At 49.8% G+C, this 21,910-nt stretch overlaps 9 protein-coding genes across 9 annotated transcripts; 4 read left to right on the top strand and 5 right to left on the bottom strand.

Annotated features, from left to right (window-relative positions):
• Positions 1–651: 651 nt before the first annotated feature.
• LTR84_009281 (uncharacterized protein) lies at positions 652–2,422 on the bottom strand (the record flags this gene model as incomplete). Its single annotated transcript, XM_064852821.1, has 3 exons — positions 652–1,626; positions 1,681–2,184; positions 2,249–2,422. 3 exons carry the CDS (start codon positions 2,420–2,422, stop codon positions 652–654), a joined length of 1,653 nt encoding a protein of 550 aa, XP_064701046.1.
• A 1,223-nt stretch (positions 2,423–3,645) lies between these two features.
• LTR84_009282 (uncharacterized protein) lies at positions 3,646–4,323 on the top strand (the record flags this gene model as incomplete). The annotated part of the gene is made up of 1 exon (XM_064852822.1): positions 3,646–4,323. The coding sequence occupies one exon, from the start codon at positions 3,646–3,648 to the stop codon at positions 4,321–4,323; it is 678 nt and encodes a 225-aa protein (XP_064701047.1).
• A 754-nt stretch (positions 4,324–5,077) lies between these two features.
• LTR84_009283 (uncharacterized protein) lies at positions 5,078–7,018 on the bottom strand (the record flags this gene model as incomplete). The annotated part of the gene is made up of 7 exons (XM_064852823.1): positions 5,078–5,667; positions 5,733–5,876; positions 5,929–6,177; positions 6,226–6,387; positions 6,436–6,491; positions 6,549–6,907; positions 6,971–7,018. The coding sequence occupies 7 exons, from the start codon at positions 7,016–7,018 to the stop codon at positions 5,078–5,080; spliced, it is 1,608 nt and encodes a 535-aa protein (XP_064701048.1).
• A 1,185-nt stretch (positions 7,019–8,203) lies between these two features.
• Positions 8,204–9,143, top strand: LTR84_009284 (uncharacterized protein; the record flags this gene model as incomplete). The annotated part of the gene is made up of 3 exons (XM_064852824.1): positions 8,204–8,563; positions 8,636–8,772; positions 8,948–9,143. The coding sequence occupies 3 exons, from the start codon at positions 8,204–8,206 to the stop codon at positions 9,141–9,143; spliced, it is 693 nt and encodes a 230-aa protein (XP_064701049.1).
• Positions 9,144–9,784: 641 nt separating this feature from the next.
• Positions 9,785–10,324, top strand: LTR84_009285 (uncharacterized protein; the record flags this gene model as incomplete). The annotated part of the gene is made up of 1 exon (XM_064852825.1): positions 9,785–10,324. One exon carries the CDS (start codon positions 9,785–9,787, stop codon positions 10,322–10,324), a length of 540 nt encoding a protein of 179 aa, XP_064701050.1.
• A 178-nt stretch (positions 10,325–10,502) lies between these two features.
• Positions 10,503–13,468, bottom strand: LTR84_009286 (uncharacterized protein; the record flags this gene model as incomplete). The annotated part of the gene is made up of 6 exons (XM_064852826.1): positions 10,503–10,657; positions 10,766–11,982; positions 12,032–12,675; positions 12,751–12,857; positions 12,950–13,065; positions 13,119–13,468. 6 exons carry the CDS (start codon positions 13,466–13,468, stop codon positions 10,503–10,505), a joined length of 2,589 nt encoding a protein of 862 aa, XP_064701051.1.
• A 796-nt stretch (positions 13,469–14,264) lies between these two features.
• LTR84_009287 (uncharacterized protein) lies at positions 14,265–14,740 on the bottom strand (the record flags this gene model as incomplete). The annotated part of the gene is made up of 2 exons (XM_064852827.1): positions 14,265–14,442; positions 14,493–14,740. The coding sequence occupies 2 exons, from the start codon at positions 14,738–14,740 to the stop codon at positions 14,265–14,267; spliced, it is 426 nt and encodes a 141-aa protein (XP_064701052.1).
• Positions 14,741–15,858: 1,118 nt separating this feature from the next.
• On the bottom strand, positions 15,859–17,038 carry LTR84_009288 (uncharacterized protein; the record flags this gene model as incomplete). The annotated part of the gene is made up of 6 exons (XM_064852828.1): positions 15,859–16,227; positions 16,284–16,371; positions 16,425–16,699; positions 16,757–16,835; positions 16,887–16,894; positions 17,027–17,038. 6 exons carry the CDS (start codon positions 17,036–17,038, stop codon positions 15,859–15,861), a joined length of 831 nt encoding a protein of 276 aa, XP_064701053.1.
• Positions 17,039–18,578: 1,540 nt separating this feature from the next.
• On the top strand, positions 18,579–21,769 carry LTR84_009289 (uncharacterized protein; the record flags this gene model as incomplete). Its single annotated transcript, XM_064852829.1, has 3 exons — positions 18,579–18,696; positions 18,755–18,912; positions 18,965–21,769. The coding sequence occupies 3 exons, from the start codon at positions 18,579–18,581 to the stop codon at positions 21,767–21,769; spliced, it is 3,081 nt and encodes a 1,026-aa protein (XP_064701054.1).
• Between the last annotated feature and the right edge of the window lie 141 nt (positions 21,770–21,910).

Here is a 21,910-nt window from a genome sequence, read left to right on the forward strand (position 1 = left end):
CGATCGTCAATTGTGACATTATTTGATCCCAGGAAGGCAAAGAGAAAGGGAAAAAAGACAACCAAACCACAAAACTCGGGCCCCATGTTTGATTGGGGACCCACCGTTTAGAGCCATCGAGGACGGTAGACGACGTATTGTGTGAGGACGCCCAGCTGTCTCCTGAGATCGCTCAACCAGATCCAATTTCCGCATTCAGAACGAAGCGAGCGCCACCGGCACACCCACGCAGAATCAGGTGTTTCATCATATAGTTAAATCCTTCGCCTGAATACGCGCCTGGGGCACCGCGTCACACTTTTTTACAATTGCTTTTTGGGGTCCAGGCGTGAATTGGTGGCAGTTTGAAGCAGGGCCATTTTAGCACTTGGTCGTGGTGCATGTGGAACGGGAGTGGCCATTCGTTGCCGAGAAAGTGCTCCCGGCTCCACCCTCCAACCCTTGCCACTCAGAGTCCCACAACCTTACCTAAATTCTGGGTCATCAAGGATCATGTCTGCTCGGAGAATATGTATCATTATTATTATGTACTGAACACGGACGCTATGGTACGAACTCAGGTTCGTAGACTGCCGACCGAAGAACATGTGGAGGGAAGACTGTCAAATAAACGCAACTCGGTACTCGACATATGTCCTCGTGGTCTAACGACTACCGCAGACCAGTCATCTTCAGAAGATCGTGTCGATGGAAGTATTCACGATTCTTCTTTCCGTAGACATACATGGGTACTGCAAGTAAACAGATGACGATTTCAATGCTGCCGAAGATAATAAACAGTTGTCGAATTCTGATGGCGAAAACCCAGTTGAATGCGTTGTAAGCCAATATGAAGGAGAACATATTCTTGAAAATTAGCAGGTTGGTGAAAGCCTCAACAGCAATATCTCGGTGCGCGTCCAACAGGTACTGAGCAGATGCTATCGCTCCCATGACCATGCTGACAATGATAAATGCGAGGAAGACTTCTGGTATGAGCCATCCATAGCGGGTGATATTATTGGCCGTAATACCAAAACCGAAGAGTCCAATGGTTGCAGTCACCAGTGTTGGAATTACGAGAAGGATTCGAAATTCCGGTTCATATTTGCCTTTGTTTCGTCGAATCATGAAACTTGTCACCCCCTCAGTGTATAGGCCCGATAGGATGAGCCCCAGAATACTGCCAATGAATGCAGAAGTGTACATTTTTCCTGCTTTCTCTTCATTGAAGAATAAAGGCGGTCCAAGGAAGATTAGGGCGAGAATAACTCCCACCATAACTGTCCAGCCGATGATGACGCCCTGAAGCAAGCATGCCCAAACCACCGCTGGGTGGAAGAACAATGGAAAGGGTCGGAAGAGGAGCTTGAAGAAACTCTCGTCTGTTTTACGCCCGTTGAAGGGCATAAGCCTCTGCATGAAGGTGGCCTTGGATGGGATAGGTTGCTCTGGAGTAGGAGTCATATGAGCAGTTTTCTCCTCGAATGCCTCTTCATTAGAAACCGGTGGTGTGTTAATGGCGTCACTAGAATCATTCGAAAGTAAATCCAGCTCCAAGGAATGATCTCTTCGATAAGCCGTTTCGGGCACAAAGAACAGGACGAGGAAGAAGCCAAAAGCCATGATAACTGCGAGGATGTAGAACTGGGGATACGATGTCAGTCTTTGTTTGGTTCAGAGTCGGTGAGGGCTGCTTACGCTCCATTGCCAACCCAACTTGGCCGCAATCATACCCACGAATACTGGGGTGAGAAATGCTCCCCCAAAGAGACATGTGTTTGTAATGGCCATACGCACTCCGCGTTCATGGACAAAATATAGATCACCAACGCAAGCATTGACCAGGGCTTCGAAAGGTGCGAGCGCAACACCCTGGAAGACACGACTCCATAGAAGGCTAGCATAATTGTGTTTCTTATGAGTTGAGCCGCCCCATGCAGAACTGACAACCATGAGTAGAGCGCCAAAGAGGAATAAATGTCGCTTGCCCCAAACTCTTGCCGAAGCGACGAAGAGCCAACCAGCGACCCCCACTCCGACCAAGTGATATGCAGTCAATAGTGCTGCATCCTGGAACGTCCTCTTGAACACTATTACAAGGGTGGTGGAATCAGCGGCCAGAAGAGGTGATGCAGTCGTTGCGACGCAGGACACGAAGCAGAGAATGGCAAGGATGAGATCGCGCTGCCACAATGGCCAGTTCTGGAAAACAATTTAGCAGGGTATTCTGAATTTGATGTCTGGAGCGCAGCGCTGGGATGCCTACCAGAGGATCGTTGGGATCAGCCGATGGTTGCGGTACGAGTATGATTTTCCCAGTCTTGTCTCTCTTGAGATGGTGAGCAGAGTCCAACAGAGCCGTCTGTCGTTGTTGGGCATCGTAGACGAAGACAGTGCCGGGCACATGTTCGACCGCTGGTTCGAGGATGCCGAGCGCCATGGTTAACTGGTGGATCTGAAAAGCACAGCCAGGATGCAAGCCTCAAATTGAAGAGGTCGTTGTTGTCATGGCGTTTTCAGTCACAGTTGGACTCTACGACAGAAGGCGAACTATCAGCGACTGAGAGGAGGTGATAGAAGAGAGTTTAGGTTCGCCATTCTTGGAGGGGAGGGGAGGCGATGCGGCAGGCGCGGTCAAAATGCTTTGCGAAGGACAAGCCTGAAGGACCTGGAGTACTGGGGCAGCTGCGTAAGTGCTTACCTAAGTTGCCCTTGCCGGGTAGGAAGGTACGTAGGCACAGAATACTGAATGCTTGCACCCCCACAGCACAGCAGTGTGCACCTTTCCTTTCCTCTAACCCCCCTCCTCCGTGTCCAAGTTGGAACGTTACAACTTTTACTTCTGAAGTCACCGCGATAATACCTTGGTGCGACTCCAGGGCTTATCGATACATGGAGGAATTGTATCAGCATGATGAGAGTCGATACTAGTTCAGCGGTCCACGACTTCTCAAGCCTGCTCAGCAGGTTTGGTAAACATAAAATCCACGGAATCTCACGAGGTACAAATCTCGCTCACAAGGGAAAAGAGCTGATGGCAATGGTTCCTGTCGTCGCGTCACAGCCCTTGGGAGATCCTTCAGAATGTTCCGGGCCGCAAAACAGAATGCTTTACTACCTAGGTAGGAAATCTCCTCCGAATGATCTCGAACGGAACTCATAACACGGCAGCTCTCAATGTGGGAGAGTACGGATCGGAATCGGGTAGCACATTCAAACTTCACCTGCGATCCGACTCGCTGACATCAAGACTTTGCTTTCCACCGGCTCAATTTTGAGTTTGGCCTCTGTTCCATACTAACCTGACCATCAACATCGAAATATACTCTCATCTGCGGTGCACCGAAGGCTGGTAAATACGGAGCCAAGTTGTATTCATCCAAGCACTCATGTAGCCATTGGGCACGTTGGAGAACATCGGCAAGGTTGAGGACTTTTTCGCCACCACGGCTTAACATCCAATTCATAGCCCCTGTACGGTGTTCTTTAGTTATGGCTTTAAACTCTGCCCGTTCAGTCTCCTTTCGTTCCCTGGCTGAGAGTGACCAAAGAAATGTATAATATGTCTTTGACTCTCATCTCAAATAACAAGTGCGTGTGTAAGAGGTCTTCATCCATTCCCCCTTGATAACTCAATCTGTCCAACGAACTCAAACACCTAGGATGGCCAAGCAAGGTCTCATCTTCGTCAAGGCTAAGTCTGAACCCTCTTTTGCCGGTGGTCCCGGCAGCTTCGACATCGAGTCTTCTTATCTGTATATCAGTGTAGACAGCACGCAAGAATATGGGTATCTGGGCCTTTTCCCCGCCTCCAACATCTTTGCTCTCGACGCCAATGCAATCCAGAAGGAACTTGGAGGCGATGCCGAAGTTCGGATCTTCGAGCGCCTGCTAAAATTCGAGCCGTTGGACGAAACGAAGCCTGGTACGTCCATACATGGCTACGTAGCGTGTGCAAACAATGAATCTGGAAAGAATGCGAAGCTAACCATCGTTCACTTGAAACTAGGCAGGTCCTCGTGCGCGCACATAGCGACCCTAGATCCTGCCGAAGGCGCAGAGAAAGACTTCAACGACTGGTATCGTCTCCAGCATTTGGATATGTTGTCCACCTGTCCAGGATACCGTCGCTCCTTCAGGTACAAGTTACTCGCTTCCACACGCGAGGGATGCCCTGCTTGGACCGCAATCCACGAGTTCGAGTCCACTGATCTCCCCCTCAAGGAAATCTCGTTCACTACCAAGACCGAATGGTCAAGCAAAATATTGTCTGAAGCCAAGGCATTTGAGGCCGAAAACTGGGAATTCAAGGGAATGAGAGGTCGGGAATCGGATCTGTAGATCCTGATGTGTCAAACTACGTGATACTTCGCCTTTCAATCTAGGCGCGTACCCTTCTTATAGTCTCCTATCAATGAGTCATGACCCAATATCGCTTCTCCGCGAAATGGTGCAAATCAAATTGTGTCCTTCCATCTCGGCCATGGAAGAGCCTGCCTCCTGCCAGTACGGCGCCCTAAGCATGACGCCTAACAAACAGTAGCTCAACCTTGTTCTAAAGACACAGGCGAATCTGAAGTGCAACGTTCATCCCAATCTATCGCATAGCATTTGGGGGAAGCATTAATCTTGCGTAGGCACAGCATAAGACTACATGATACGAAAGACTTAACGAAACCCTTTGATCATTTCCATGTGCCGGCTCGCCGCAACTGTCTTGCATATACTTCTCCAGCCTTTGGGCAGTGGTTAGCGTTTGCAGGATTTTGCTTTTCTAGATCATCTATTATAACTCCCTCTCGGTTGCTTGGGCTCGATAGTTATATTCGACACTATGAATTGCGTGGAGCATAAGACCTCCTCGAGGCGTAAGAAACAAAAAGCACTCTGTTTACCAACTCAGCTGAGAACAAAAGCATGGATGGATCGAAGGAGATTTTAAGTTGTTCGAAAGTCCATTGATCAAATCGTCAACCCCCTCGGTTTAGTACCTTCGTTGCTGGCTTCATTGCGCACACAACTGATTGGTGGTCCTTGGACTGAATGTGACGCGGACAAACTTATCAGCCGTCTAGGGAAAGCTGAGATTATCAGTTCACACCGTCTCCTTATGGCTGGAGACGACATTGTGTTTCTCTGCGGGCTCGTCGCGGTTCTCAACTGCGGCAGCGATGACATCTCTCCCGGTTCCTCCGGCTGCCTGGGACCCACTGAGGCTTCTCACGAGTTTTTCAATCGCATGTCCCTCCTCCTCTGTCATATTTGAGATTTCCACAGCAACGGGATCTCCGAACAACTTTGAGACCTCTTCGAGAGCAAGGCCTTTGGTCTCCGGAAAGTAGAAGTAGAATATGCCTACCATCAATGCGGACAGCACTGTGAAGACGATGTAGTACTTCCAATGAATAGCAGCGAGTGCTGACGTGGCGGCCTGGGTAAAGGTCAGACTCGCAAGGAAAAGACCTGTGAGCGACAAGCTGAGACCACTGGCGCGAAGATGAGTTGGGAAAATCTCCGACGCGTAGATATAAGTCGTGGCGTCAATGCAAGACGAGAAAAAGACGATGTGGCCGAAGAGGAAAAAGATGGCCGCCACAGATAGACCAAAGCTTTGGCGAGTTTCGAGAAGAGCAAGGCAAATCATCTCGCCAATAAGGACACAGACAATGCCAGTAAATCCAATGACTGAGAGATTTTGGTCAGTACTTAGTATCACAAGGGAATGGTCTTTGATGATCGCTATGACTTACTCAACAGACGAACCCGGCCAATCTTATCTACAAATAGAGATGTAAACGCATTGCCAGCAATTGAAACAGTCACCCAACCTGCCGTTAAGGCAATGGCAGTACGGCCGGTGTAACCAATATTGGAATACAGAGTCACACCGTAATCTGCAGGCGATCAGCAAGGCAGACGAAGTCTACGAAACGAATGGTGACATACTGTTGATGACCAAAGTACCCGTGCTTTGGGCGCCAAACATGACCAGGAATCCGAGAGCTACCTTCTTCAAGTTATGCCGCTTGGACAAGAGTTCCCAGAAAGCTGAGGTATCTGTGTTGTGTTCCAATTGGAACTGCTCCCTCATGACGTGATATTCCCGCTCGGCAAAATGGCCCTCAGGATCTTTCGCATCGTGATGGATTTGGCGCAAGACTGCAAGTGCCTCCTGGCCACGAGCCTTCTGCAGCACTATCGAAAGACTTAGCCAATTCAAGAGATCACATCGAGGCTACTTACGCCATCTCGGAGACTCAGGCATAAAATAGGTACCGAGGACGAGAATTCCGGGTGACACAACTTGCAGCGCAAGTGGGAGTCTCCACTGAATGTCTCCCTCCAGCGGATAGCATGCATAGCCCACCCACCCGGCTATAGCGTAGCCAGTGCCAATGAGAACACCTAGCTCAATTAAACATGGTTCTTCCTTTGAAAGCCTAGCTGACTTACCATGCAATCCGACTAGTAAGCCCCGAGACCCTGGTGGAGAGACCTCACTCTGATATCTGTGGAGACTGGTAAATATCGGACTGGGTCATCATCGCCCGTGAGGCAGAACATACAATGGAGCAGCACCAACAATCAAGCCGACCCCGATCCCCGTAAAAGTGCGAACGACAAGAAACATGCTAATGTTCTGACTAGCTGCTTGGAGAGCGCCGCCAATGCAGAGGATTGAAGACGCAATGACGATGGCTCCACGTCGTGAAAATCGGTCAGCAAGAGGACCGACCAGTAGAGCTCCGAAGACTCCTCCGGTCTGAAAAAGGCCGTTTGTGGCCCCGAGTAGTGCATTGGCATTGGGATTCTTTGAGACCACAAGTCCAAAGTACTCGAGGAAACGCGGTTGGCCGAGTGTGGACGCAATGATAGATGCTGAATAACCATAGGAGAAGGATCCAAGTGTCACAAAAATGACGATCTGACCACATTGTGGTGAGTAAAGCATTCCCTTGACATATCACATTTTGGGATATTGTCTTACCAGGACGTTGAGCCATGACCTAGACTCGTGTTTTTCTTTGCCCGACATTATTGTAGCGGCTGATGTGTTCAGGATTCTGAGAATGCTCCTTATTATTCTGCAGTGTTGAGAACTTGTGGATCATGCATGCATGCTGGGGTATCTTCGTAGGTATTTATACAAACTATTGAAACTTACAGATGACTTGATCAAGCCCGGTCGCTTTTAGCACGTCGAAAGTGTAATCCTGGAGACGAACCGATCCCCATGATTCCCCGGATTGTGATTTTGCCAATAGGTACCATCTTCTGTTGAGTCTGGTTCGTTCAGGCCGATCCACCGGGAGACAGTATTCGCATTCCCGCTGTGCTATCCGAATTTCTCTTCAAGCCTTGGCCGTTATGGATTCAGATTTGCATTTGGATGTCAGTTTGGGAATCCTTACAGGGAAAGACTACGGTACTAGCCCATAGACTCAGCGGATCTTTGAAGTAACTGTAGTGCTCCAGGCTAAAGACAGTTCTCGATCACAGCGTCTCCACGGACCGCAGATGTCCATTGCGGCATTTGTGAGGGATTGAAGAGTCCCATACCTACACCTGAATGAAATCTCATCAACCCCGACAGTGTAAATTCCTGATCTCCGCATATGGAGAGGCTATCTGTTGTAACCACTGTCCACCACGTGGGAAGTGTTAAAGGAGATGAAGCTTACTTGACCAGCTTTGCCAACTAACTTTCTCGCGTCCACGGAATATCCCAACGGATGATACTTCTCTTCTCCTACCGCGCCGACATATGCACAAGGTATGGTCTGATGGCCCCAGCCACTGAAACTCAATATATCGAGAAGTTCTTGGCCGTTTATCTTCGACGTGATACTTAGAATCACGAGCTCCGACCCGATGGTAGAATAGAGTTTAACTTTCCGAGCCGGGGTGCGTTACTTACCCACCGGGAGCCAGATACCGGGCCAGATCGCAGATCAATCGAAAGGGTCAATGCTATGGAGTCATGCTCCACTTGCAGAAAGTTGTATAGACAATGAAGATTTGATACTGAAAACCACTCTGGTAAGAATACCGTCCCCAGTTCAATCGGAATCCCGATGTGGGATTGCAGAAGCTGTACCGCAGATGTCCAAAACAGTGTTAATTCGAACACATCTCAAACCACGGGATCAATTCATGTTGACTTAACACAAAGGCAAGACTTGATTGTAAAATTGTCATCTCTCCTTTGCAGTAAACAAGCATGTCAAACCCGCGTATCACCCAGAAAGAACTGTTCTCCTTAGACGGCAAGACAGCAATTTGTACGGGAGCGACTGGTGGGCTGGGGTCGGAATTATGTCTTTCTCTTGCCGAAGCTGGCGCACACATCATCTCGATCCAGATCCCAGGTGACGCTGGGGGTTTGAGGCTCGCCGAGTTGATAAAGAGCACCGGTCGAAAGTTCCAGAGCCTTGAGTGCGACCTGAAAAGCGCCCCGTCTCTCAGATCCGTCTTCAACAAGCTTTGGACCCAGGGCGTCGAGCCTGACATTCTCCTGAATTGTGCAGGCCTCAATATACGAGGTCCTATTCAAGACATGCAGGACGATGATATAGACTTGGTCAGTAACAATCCATTTGTTTTGCTCGGCAGGTCTTCTCCTAAAAGCTGACATATTACCCCTCCGACCAAGATATTCGCCATCAACCTAAAGGCTACTTATGTTGCTGCGCAAGAGTTTGGAAGACGGCTCTTGAGCTTGCAGCGCCCGGGCAAGATCATCAACATTGCGTCCCTCACTTCCTTCATCGGCATGTACAATGTCTCTGCGTATGCGAGCTCGAAGGGTGGAGTGTTGCAGATGACAAAGTCATTTAGTAACGAGTGGGCAGCAAGGGGCATTCAAGTAAACTGCATCTGTCCAGGGTATGTTCAATTTTTAATGCGATGACGGTAGCAAATCGTACCGCTGCTTGTTTACAGAGCTAACCGAGGGATTGTGTAGGTACTTCAAAACGCCTCTCACGACAAATCTCGTACAAGATGCCGAATATAATGATTTCATCCTGAAGAGGACTCCAGCCGGCCGCTGGGGGGAGCCTCCCGATCTAAGGGGAGCCCTGGTATTCCTGGCCAGTGCCGCGAGTGACTTTGTCACTGGGACGAGTATAGTCGTCGATGGAGGAATGCTCGGGAAATAACACGCCGTGGTATATCGTTTGTAATTCAAATGTTGAGTCTCTCGCTACGAAATTTATGTTCTACATCATAAAGTGTTCTTTAATGACTCTCTGTCAATGTATCAAAGCACTGTGGTGCTATAGGAGATACTCCGTTTAGATTTAAGGCCCGAAGTATTTGGCTCGTAGCGAAGACAACTCCGACATAGGGATCAAACTATACAATATCTCAACCTGCGAGGGGGCACACTCGAAGCTACACGTCCCCAAAGTCCGACGGGACGGTATTCAGTTGACACCAGAACCAGACCGTCGTGACAACCGCTCGCGGACTGTCTCTTTTTTCGCGCTAACCGGCATGAGGAGATTTGTGAACGGTCCCGGTGGAACGGAACATCAACTGGATCCCATGGATCCATCCTCTGGTCGGGCATCTCAGCGACTGAAACAACACTACTTGGTTGTCCACGAGAGACTGCGCCTGAAGATTTAGAGATTCAAACCTATATAGTAGAATGCGTCACATTGTCAGAGTCGGGACTACGTGCATTTGAGTACGACACATTCAACAAATCCTCCCACCGAGACGACCATTCACAAACACGAAGCGCTACAAGTATCTATACAATAACTGCCAGGTCAATAGCGTGACCGAAAACACCATGGGGTCCACAGCAGAGATCCGACCCAAGGCAGAAGCCATCCCTTACCGCGGCAAGCCTCTGCCGAACGTCCCTGACGATCTTGTGGTACCAGACGTCCTCCAACTCGACTGTGATGAGAAACTGTGGGTGCCTCAAGCGCCCGACGTGTGGTTCCGGCCACTCTTATTCCACGTGAGCCAAGGGTATTTCGTCAACATACTCCGCGTGCGACGCTCCGGAATCCTCTCTCGACATCGACATTCAGGCCCCGTCTGTGCAACAACTCTCAAGGGCAGATGGCACTATCTTGAACACCCTTGGTGGGCCACAGAGGGTAGCTTTGCATTCGAGCCTCCAGGAGACATCCATACTCTTGAAGTACCGGAGGGAGTCGAGGAAATGATCACTTTGTTCCATGTCACTGGAGCTTACATCTATGTCGACCCGGACGGACACCCGCTTGGTGTGGAGGACGTATTTAGTAAGCTTGAAAGTGCAAGAGCTCATTATGAGAAGGTTGGTCTAGGAGGAGATTATGTCAACCAATTCATCCGATAAAGCGGACGAAGATCTAGCTGTTTAAATCGTTAATAAAAGTTTGAGACTTCGTCGAGACGCAATAATTGAGGTTTTCTAATTTACCAGACGCAATATATAAATGGCTGCTGCCCATGGCTCACGTGTTCGAGCACCTGTTACCGATGTCGAAATTGCAACGAACAGCATCCTACGGCCATCAAAGGTCCCACAGCCAGGCCTGTGCTGAGAAATTTTCGTTCGTATTACCATTAAAGGGATATTGAGTGTTTCCGGTGTACGAAGTGGGAAGATCGTGTAGCGTGTCCGCACCCAGGAAAGTGGTCGAGAATGCCCCGTATTGACCACCCATGACTACCACATATCAGCCATATCCAGGTAATGAGGGAGAGGTACATAAGAATAGGGATTTGCCGGTGATTGTTGCATCGACACCCTAAAATATCTTCTTTAGTCACTTACATTGTTGTACGTTTGTGATCCCTTCCTGGAAGTCGGTGTTTTGTAAGGCGTCCATTCCCGAAAAGGATGGATCGTCGAAGGAATAATCGTCTCCTACTTCCGTATTTGCATGATCGTTCAAAGAGGTCTCATATCTTGAAAAGGATGAGGTCTCATGTATCTGACTGTGCTGCGGATTTGATGGGTGATTCTCCAGTGGTATGCTTCGTGGAGCGATCAGAGGCCTTGTACTGGCTTCGTCCAACACGGAAACCACGTTCTGCGTTTCTTGGTCCTGTTCCTGTCCCTGTCCGTGCCTCTGATTTGCAATTCTGCCACGTGGTAAAATTGCTTTCATCTCTTTCTCCAGAATCAGCCGCACCAATGCTTCTAAGATCTTGCTACTTTGATGTGACAGTAGAATGCGATCCTCGAGCCAGCCTAGCATTCTTATTATGTGGCTGATTGCCCGTTTAGCTTCTTGAGCCTGGGATGATAGTGGTTTCGACAATGCAACAATAGTGAGGATCATACCAGCCGTAAAGAGGTGAATCCCAATGTATGAGCTGGCATGAGTGTATATGGCAGCCACAAGGCACTCCTTGTGATTCACAAGCTCGGAAGTACGGATCGCGGATGCCCAGCATTGAGCCTTGCTGATGGACGACTGACTCGGAGAAGTCTGAGGGGTAGTGATACCGCTTGGAAAGTCATTGAAGGCTGGAGATGATCGTGCGATGTGCTGTGGTTCATGGACAGCAGTATCAGTGCGTGACGGGCGAGCGTTTCCTGAAAGCATGGGTCGGTGCAAGAGAATTTGGATGTTATCATACGCCAGCTGGAGAGCGAGAGCCTGAAAATCGAATGTCATCTCAATTGCCGATTTTGGCAACTCATGTCGCCTGGCACTTTTACTGAGTCGTAATTCTGGTGGGAGGTTAGCGTGCCATGCGACTAGCTGCTCATGAATGTCCTTGACTCTCTGACCCACATCCGTTTCGCCCACGCCAGCCCTGAAGTGTACGTTGGCGATAACTTGCGATGAGAGCTGATAGAGCTTGAACTTATGCTTTTGGTAAGAGAATATTGTGACGTTCTCTGAATTACCGTATTCGTTCATCTCCATCGAGCTCAAAGTGGGGTGCCTAGAAGTGGTGTCTTCCATATTCTGTACCATGCTCACCTGGAACTCAGAGTCTTGGATATAGTATGGTCGTCCAAAAATCATGGCAGCGAACCTATTATCATCAGCCACGGCCAAATACTCTCCAATGAAGAACTGTTTACCGATCGAACACGTAAAGAGCCCACCAAACCCGCTTGCGTTCTTCCCGAGAAACCGGTGTCAGTTTACGCCACATTGCTTCTCGGTGTAGATCTAAAGCATGTGCGGAGCGTATGCCTGTACCAAGAATCACGAATCCAAGATTAGGTTTGCCGTGATATAGGTAGAAGGAGCTTAGTAAAATGCAGATCTGAACGGATTCAAGCTCAACTTCGTTCAATATCGTGAACAGGTTCTCCTGGACCTTTGCTAAAAATGTCGACTGCAGTGTTTCAAGATCCACCTGGAGACCAGCCGCCGTCAGCTCTGCATGGCGCGTATACCGAGCACCCATGGCAAGAACGAGGAGTGTCAGCGCCACTTGTCGGAGTTGATTGTGGTGTGCCCGTCCGGAGCTTATCAAAGCTTCATAGTGTGCTCTGAAAGTTTGCTCGTGGAGAACCATCATAAACCACTGTACTTTCGAAAAGTAAGAACCTAGGAGAAGCTCTCCGGTCTCCCTGTCTGGCAGGTCAACCCCTATCAAGTCTCGGATGCGAAGGTTATCCTTCACTTGTGTATCTGCACCTGTTCTAGGAGGTAAAGTTCCTGGCAGTGCGTATGTAGGACTTTCGAGATCTGGGTTCGAGCCAAATTCCGAGAGGATCTAGGAATCGAATCTTAGCGATTCACAATCGCTGATCGACGGAAGCTGAGCCAAGACAACGAAAAAAAATCTTACTTCTCTGGTCAGACCTAGCACAGAAGATGAGTCTCGAGGATTGTGTTGGAAGTGCAAGGCGCTCAACTCTGGAGTCTGAGTGATGGTAGGCCTCCGCTGCCGAGATTCTGTAAATCTAGTGTTAGAGCTTCCAGAGTGTGCCTGCAGCGGCTCGCCGCGGGGACCGGGCACATGTTCCAAGAAAGAGGGCGTGACAAACCTCGTGATTCTCCTCCAGGTAACAGTTCATCAGCTTCGTAGGTCGAGCCTTGATATTCATGGGCATTCGTCCCCGAGGGCCTTCGCCTTATGGTCGAGTTCTTCTTGGATGTCGTCCTATTAGTCCATTCTCAACATCAGGAAACCTAGGCCTAAGCGCCATGAAAAACGCTGTAAAAGCAATAGCAGAACGTCGGGCATCACGCTCACCTGAAGGTTTCCAAGTTATCTGTAATGCAAGGAGTTCCTGAGCGTGTGCATAGGGCGCAAGGTCGCTCCTTGTCGCACTAAAAGACAAACAAGTCAAACCCGGGAGGACCATAGCAAAAACATAGGAAACGCGATCGAGTTCTCTGCTCAAGGGTGGAGATGCAATGGCCAATTTTGTGGTAAGAGATTGCGAGCTGACCTTTAACTTTTGGCGTCTACATCGTCTGCAAGCAACTTTCACCCGGGTCCTCAAAGACCTTGCTGGATCGATAGGCGAATGGGGATCTTGCCGAGCCGTGAGAGATGCCATGATGGTACAAGAGTAAAAGAGTCCGAGGGATCTAAGCTGAATGTAAGGAGATCCAAGGACAATCTAGTCCCTCCAAATATCCCGGCATAAGAGTGCTGCGCTTTCTGAATATGAACAGTTTTTGGTTTTCAAGGGGAAGTACTATGACCAAACTCTGGCGAGAGATCCGAGGTCGTCTTGTCTAGATGATAAGTTACAAGCCAATTGCAGAGTAGAGCACGATGCTAAATTCCAAGCCCGCCGACCAGGATCAGTTTGCTGAGAGACAAAGCCCTAAAGTAGGAATAGCAGAAGAGTCCGAGATCGTAGCTCCGTAGCTACTGTTTCCGTAAACTTTGAGCTAGACATGCCGTGCTTGGGATACCCCCGTACCATGACGGTACCAAAGCTATGCAAGTGACGACGTTGTCGAAAAGATTGTAGAAGCTGCAGGGTACTGATTGAATCAAGAGAGAGCCCAATCACGGAAAGTCGAAGAAATTTAGGTACCTAACCATAGTGGGGGGTGCAGCCCAGTAAAAAAAGAGGGGGTTGTCGGTTCTGATGGAATGAGCTCAAACAGGTTTGCTAAGCCAATCAGGTCAGCTGGGGACGTTCATAAATTTCAAGTAGATGTCTTAGATATATACTGGTGGTATGAACTTAAGATGCTGAGCATACCACTAAAGGCCAAGTGATGCAATACCAAGTACATGCCCACCTAGGCCTGTTCAGTCCGATACTTTATCGAACAAGCAGGAGTTCGTGAAGTACTGTCCAAACCAACTCTTGATGAATTCGCTTTCCTAGTTCATTGTTATTTCCCTTTGCTACTGCCATATTGAATCTCATTGAAGGTTTCTTCTGCCTTAGTTGGCCGGTCCCTCCGCTGATCGTAGCCAATATTGGGCTGATCGAATCCTCCTGGCTTGCCGGTCCCAGAGCTTTCTCTTCGTGGTGCATCTATTCCCTTGCCTTGAACAGTTCCGCCATACCTATTGACAGTCAGTAATTTGGTTTTCTCTCCATACCACTGTGTCAATACCCTGGGGTGTGTGTGGGTGTTGCGCCACCATTTGTATACGCCCGTTCAATGTTCTTGACCCCCGGTGGTTTTATCGCTTCGGCTGGTGAGCCTGATGGTTTGGGTGCTCTGGTGGGAAGGAGGGCATATACGACGGCGACTGCTATTCCACCTAGCGCGAATCGACGCCCGAACCCAGACGCTGCTGATGGTGCTCCAAGGGGCTTCTTGGGGGCGCCTGGGTTAGGCGGTGCAGGTCCTGCTGACATGTCGGTAGGAGTAAGGGTCTATATATGAGGAAGGACTCGAGCAGGACGTCCGAAGAATGATCAAATTGGGGGTTCTGGTTAAGGCGGTCGTGCAGAGGGAGTCGTGTTGGAAGCTTGGTCGAGACAAATAGATGGACTCACAAATCTACCACATCATTCCAAGTAATAAACTCAATAACATTGAGGAATACCCAAAGTGTTTCAAGTGCCATCCAAGGTGGACGACGTAGCCAGTGACCTAACACGAACTCCGGGTTGATTCCCTACCTAGGAGAACTATACCGCATCAATCACTAACCTTTAAAGCATGGACTCCTATGACGCATGCTATTTCACATTTCTCTTTCAACGAGGATGTAGTGACAGGAGAAATCCCTCGAGGCGTCTCATTGGGGAAAGAACCACGTTGGAAGGCTGGAGACAGGGGAATCGGAAGATGAGATCATGACTTCCGCGGAATCCACACGGTATATTTATCCGCAGGTTTTGATATGGGTTCTGTCACCGACCACTGCAATGACAGAATGGCTTAGGGTCGCCAAGCTTTTTGAGGGCAAATGGTCACGTGTGTCAGGCCTGTGTTGGGACGTTGCATGACTCGGAAGAAATTCGTGGGTGAAGGACCAAACAAAACGCAAACTTGACAGGTGGTACACAAACCTGCAGGAGCACATCAACAAACTCGAAACACAAATAAGTAGAGAGAATAGAGAAACTGTGATCCGAACGTCTGATTGTGATTGTGGACCATTCACACGCTTGCTAACTCCACTCATTCGGTCCACCACAGCTAAAGCTAAGTGGTATCGTAGGAGACTAAAATGGAAAAACAGGGTTTGCTTGGATTGCATTCGACATAGAGAGGGATAACTGGGGGGAGTAAACCCTGATTCTCGAGGGCCTGAATCGTTGTTGCCTTTATCTCTGGCCTCTGGAACGACTCAACTTGACATGCGCCTTCCAGTGCAGGACATAGTCGTGCTCACGAGAAAGGCGCAGCCTCCAAGGCTGCCATTCGAGCCATAACTTTGTCGAAATCAACATTGGAAGAGTCGTAAGCACAAGTCACCAAAGAGGCAATCATCGCTCAGATGACCATCCGCCATGCGATGGCATATCTAGGAAGCAGGTGCCGCAGCAGGTGCATCCGTCTTCTCCGCAGGCTCGGTTGGTGCGGCAGTCTCGGCGGGCTTCTCTTCCTTGGGAGCGTCACCGGCTGGACCAGCCTCTCCGTCACCGCCGTCGGATGAGGTCCACAACGTCAGGTTGTCTCGTAGCAGTTGCATAATCAATGTGCTGTCGCGGTAGGATTCCTCAGAGAGTGAATCAAGCTCGGCGATGGCATCATCAAAGGCTTGCTTGGCAAGGTGGCAGGCGCGATCCGGCGAGTTGAGGATCTCGTAGTAGAAGACACTGAAGTTGAGGGCAAGGCCGAGACGGATGGGGTGTGTTGGAGTGAGCTCAGTCTGTGCGACATCGGTAGCATTCTGAAGGGGGTGTGTGGTCAGTACATCTTGATGCCTCTAGAGAAGGGTTGTCATACCTTGTATGCCTCGTGTGCCGCGGTTGCAGCAACCTTGCGCTTCTCGCCAGATGCGAACTCGGCAAGATATCGGTGGTAATCACCCTTCCTGGGGACACAGTTAGACGATCGTTTTGATATAAAGGCCGTGGGGATACATACATCTTGTGATAGAAGACCTTGGATTCACCGGATTCGGCCTTGGGGATAAGGGCTTCATCGAGGACATCGAGGACATCTTGACAGACTTTCTCGAGTTCGGTCTCAATCTTTTGGCGATAATCACGGATGGTTGTGACATGCTTGTCTGAACCCTTTGATTCTTCCTTTTGTTCGATGGAGGAGATGATGCGCCATGAAGCACGTCGAGTGCCAACCACGTTCTTGTAGGCAACAGAAAGAAGGTTTCGCTCGTCGACAGACAACTCGCCACCCAGCTGTTGGTTGTCAGTCGATGATTATGGATAACAGAGGGGTATTCAGCGAGAACGTACGTTTGCAACCTCTTTCATGTAGTTGACCATTTCATCGTAGCGCTCGGCCTGCTCGCAGAGCCTCGCGAGGAAGGTTTTACTAGAAAATCATCAGGGACCAGTGGTACATGTGAAGTGGTGATAGGAATACCTTTCGCGCTACGGTTGATAGAAATGTTAGTATGATTCCTTATCATTTTGATGGACTTGGGGGGCAGAGATTGAGTTGGACGAGTGAGCTTGAGGAGCAAACTCCGGGAGAGGGGAAGAGAGGGAAGGGTTGATACTTACATCAGTAGCCATTTTGGAGGGTTATGAAGGTGATTAGACAAAGATGAAAGAAAGAGATTGAGTTGTGTGAGAGGTTGAGGAATGCAAAGAAGTTGTGGGAGATGAGAATGGAGATTGTTGATTGTGGATGGAAATTTGAGGGAGAAGATGGGCGTCTGGTGATGAGACGGGGTTCAGGTTACAAGTGCTGAGTTGTGAGTACGGAGTGGTAGTAACAAGTTGGTTGGTGAAGAGATGGTGAGTGCAGATGGTGAAGGTGCGTGCCAGTGGCAGTGAGAACCTGACGAGGTTAGGCTGAGACTCATCAGACTCAGGCTTCTGGTTCAGGGCTTAGGTCCGGGTGTCCAAGTGAAGAGGGCACCTAGAGACCAAATTGGAGGGCATGAAGAACCAGGCATGGACAGGGAATGGCTTAGGGGAGCTTCACTAACTAGGCCTGGCTGGGCCACTTTGGAAATGTGTTTGACAAGCGCCTCACAAACTCATCCACCGCCCAGGCCAAAAGCACAAGGGTTTCAGCGATTCCAGCTGGGCTCCCGCCAATCCAAACGGGTCTATCTGCAGAACAAACTGCGGCTGTGACTGGAATCGAACAATCTGGTCACTTTTCTCGTTGGTCGGGCTTCACTTCAGCCTGGCATCAATCTCAGAATGTGTTGGTGACCAGTCATCCCACTTTCTCTTCACGTCAAGGCTTTGATAAGTGGAACAGTCTGTTATATGCCAGTGGAGCACCCAAATTGATGCTGACGAGTTTCAACCACTGCACCCGGTATCATTTTGAGGCTTCGTGGCATTTTGGCAGTCATGTGACTGTCGACTCTCTGGAAGTGATCGGGAACGGGCATGTGCAACTCAGCTATTATTACATTGAAGATACCATCTGTTCTATCTTCTTAGACAGCTATACGGATACCTCTTGCACGACAGAACCAAGAGAATGGAATGCGGTTCAAGTCTCCAGCAAGTCTCTTTAGGGACCTAGATACCTGTTTAACCTCAGTTACAGGCGTGTCAGAGAGGAACGGATGTTTAGAACTGAGAACCAGCTGGGCATGTACTCCACAGCACTCGTCATGAACTGGCATTGTGTTTCAAACAGAAGATAGGTGCTTCATTACGAAAGTACTGCCGCTGTGGCTTAACAATAACCCGCCCTCCTGGTCCCAATTCTGGACATTCAAGTCTGAAACTTCGCCTCTTCTCTCCTTCCTTGGCTTGAGATTCTAGTCGCCAGTGCCCAGGTGGCGGTCACCCGCCGCCCGCGTCTGGAATTTTCTACGCCCGTGACGAGTTGCTATCCGCAAAAGTTTGAAAAAAAGTCACAGAGTCCACCGTGTTCAGATCTCCACGTGGGGCATGGTTTCGATAAGTCACTCTTTTGCCGTAGTCGTTTCTAGGTACTTTTCCTGCGCCTTTAGATTCCATAGACAGGTCTTCTGGTAATTCACAAGACGCAATCTAGACTGTGCATGGCTTCGACAAGGTTGTCCTGCACCCCCCTAGTCCCTACGTTTCCTTGACCTAACACCCAACCCGACCACTGGACAATATGGAGAAATCCTACATTCGTTCCGTTGCGGACGTCCTTAAGCATTTCAATGTTACTGAAGCCGGTGGACTTTCACCTTCTCAGGTCTCTGAATCGCGAAAGCGCTATGGAAGCAACTGTAAGTTCGCAAAAAACCCCTGCGCAATGGCAAGGCGAGGAACTGACAATCAGCACAGCACTCCCAGAAGACCCTCCCACTCCATTATGGCAACTCATACTTGAACAATTCAAAGACCAGTTGGTTCTGATACTACTGGGCTCTGCTGCGATTTCGTTTGTTCTCGCTCTGTTCGAGGAGTCGGACGACTGGACTGCGTTTGTGGACCCTGTGGTGGTAAGTTGAGAAACATCCTCCTTTCCGTTACAACAAGACTCACCAGTCACAGATCTTGACCATCCTTATCCTCAACGCCGTTGTTGGTGTGACCCAAGAGAGCAGTGCTGAAAAGGCCATTGCGGCTCTCCAAGAGTACTCCGCCAACGAAGCCAAGGTGGTGCGAGATGGGAAGGTTCAGAAGATCAAGGCCGAAGACCTGGTTCCAGGTGACATTGTTACAGTCGCCATCGGTGATCGCATTCCGGCCGACTGTCGCTTGATTTCAATCCAAAGTAACAATTTTGCGGTCGATCAGGCCATCTTGACTGGAGAAAGCGAGAGTGTCAACAAAGAGATAAAGGAAATCAAAGATGAGCAGGCTGTCAAGCAGGATCAGATCAACATCCTCTTCTCCGGAACCACGGTAGTTACTGGACATGCGGTGGCAGTTGTCGCTCTTACCGGAACTTCTACTGCCATTGGCGATATTCATGACAGCATCACTTCTCAGATTTCCGAACCAACACCACTGAAGGAGAAGTTGAACGAGTTTGGAGACACTCTTGCAAAGGTCATTACTGTCATATGCATTTTGGTCTGGCTTATCAACATTCAGCACTTCAACGATCCGTCACATGGAGGAAGCTGGGTCAAGGGAGCCATTTATTATCTCAAAATCGCAGTCTCCCTAGGAGTGGCAGCCATTCCAGAAGGCCTGGCTGTGGTTATCACAACATGCCTTGCCCTTGGAACCAGGAAAATGGCAGCCAAGAACGCTATTGTGCGAAGTCTACCATCCGTCGAAACTCTGGGAAGTTGCAGTGTCATCTGCTCCGACAAGACTGGCACACTCACAACCAATCAGATGAGCGTGGAGAAAATCGTCTACCTCAACGAGGCGGGCAATGATCTTGAAGAGATTCAAGTCGAAGGCTCCACGTTTGCACCCACTGGTGACCTGTTGCAAAACGAAAAGGTGTTGGAAAATCCCGCCGTTGTTTCCAAGACATTGAAACAAATGTCAGAGGTACTAGCTCTTTGCAACGAATCTCATCTAGCCTTCGATCCCAAGAATCACACTTTCTCCAGCATTGGCGAGCCCACCGAAGGCGCTCTTCGCGTGCTGGTTGAGAAAATAGGGACTGACGATATCGCAACCAACAACAAACGTACAGGACTCGCTCTTGGAGAACGAATTCACTATGCAAGTAAATACTACGAGGAAAAACTACCTCTGCAAGCCATGTATGAATTCTCAAGAGACCGGAAAAGCATGTCGGTCTTGGTCGGGACCGGCACGGCGCAGAAATTATTGGTCAAAGGTGCCCCTGAATCCATCCTAGATCGATGTTCGCACGTGATCCTGGGAGCACAAGGTAAAAGGGTACCCATCACGAAGAAACATCTCGCCCAGATTTCCGAGGAAGTGGTTGAATATGGCCGACGCGGTCTTCGAGTCCTCGCCCTTGCCAGCGTCGAAAATGTCAGCGGAAATAAGAATTTGCACACGGCAAAGACGACCAAGGCCTATTTGCAGTTGGAACAGAATATGACTCTCATTGGTCTTGTCGGCATGCTTGATCCCCCTCGTCCAGAGGTGGCAGCTTCAATCCGCAAATGCAAAGACGCTGGTATCAGAGTCATCGTGATCACCGGAGACAACCAAAACACGGCTGAAACCATCTGTAAGCAGATCGGTGTCTTCCAACCGGGCGAGGATCTGACCGGCAAGTCGTTCACCGGGCGCCAATTCGATGCATTCAGCGAGAGCGAGAAGGTCGAAGCGGCAAAGAACGCCTCTCTCTTCTCTCGTGTGGAACCCTCTCACAAATCCAAACTGGTCGATCTCCTCCAAGCCAGCGGTGAAGTCGTCGCCATGACTGGAGACGGGGTCAACGACGCACCCGCGCTCAAGAAATCCGACATTGGAGTCGCCATGGGCACTGGTACCGACGTGGCTAAACTCGCCGCCGATATGGTCCTGGCCGATGACAACTTCGCCACCATCGAACTTGCTATCGAAGAAGGCCGCACCATCTACAGCAACACCCAACAGTTCATCCGATACCTGATCTCGTCCAACATCGGCGAGGTCGTCTCCATCTTCCTCACCGCTGCACTCGGCCTGCCCGAGGCCCTCATCCCCGTCCAACTCCTCTGGGTCAATCTCGTCACCGACGGTCTCCCCGCCACCGCCCTCTCCTTCAACCCGGCCGACAACAACGTCATGCGACAGACGCCACGCAAACGCGACGAGCCACTGGTCTCGGGCTGGCTCTTCTTCCGCTACATGGTGATCGGCACGTACGTCGGCGCAGCGACCGTCTACGGCTACGTATGGTGGTTCATGACCTACACGGGCGGCCCGCAAATCAGCTTCACGCAACTGCGCAACTTCCACAAATGCTCACTGACCAACCCGCTGTTCCTGACGACCGACTGCAGCATCTTCCACGCCAGCTCGATCAGCACGCGCACCGCGTCGACCATGTCGCTGTCGATCCTCGTGGTGATCGAGATGTTCAACGCGATGAACGCGCTCAGCTCGTCCGAGTCGCTGCTGTCCATGCCGCTGTGGAAGAACATGAAGCTCATCTATGCCATTTGCCTGTCCATGGCCCTGCACTTCGCCATCCTGTACACGCCCATCCTGCAGACCCTGTTCAGCATTGAGCCGTTGAATGCCAAGGAGTGGATCGCCGTCATCTACATTTCCGCCCCCGTCATCTTCCTCGACGAGATCCTGAAGTGCGTCGAGCGCATCGCCTTCTTGAGTAAAGCCGCTCCTAGAGATGCGGTTACGTCCTCGTCGTCGTTGTCGTCCAAGGGCGAAGGAAACGGACACGTCGCGAATGGGAAGGTCAAGGCCAACTGAAGTGGGAGCGCGAAACCATTGGAGATTCTCCTTCGTTTGTGTCTTGTTACTTTTGAAACCCTCTATCGTCCATCATCTTCAGCATAATCAGCTCTCATATGATATGGGTTGACAGTATCACTTCACCTCCTTTCACACCAT

This window comes from Exophiala bonariae (assembly GCF_035927105.1).
Source record: "Exophiala bonariae strain CCFEE 5792 chromosome Unknown scaffold_37, whole genome shotgun sequence".
Lineage (NCBI taxonomy): Eukaryota > Fungi > Ascomycota > Eurotiomycetes > Chaetothyriales > Herpotrichiellaceae > Exophiala > Exophiala bonariae.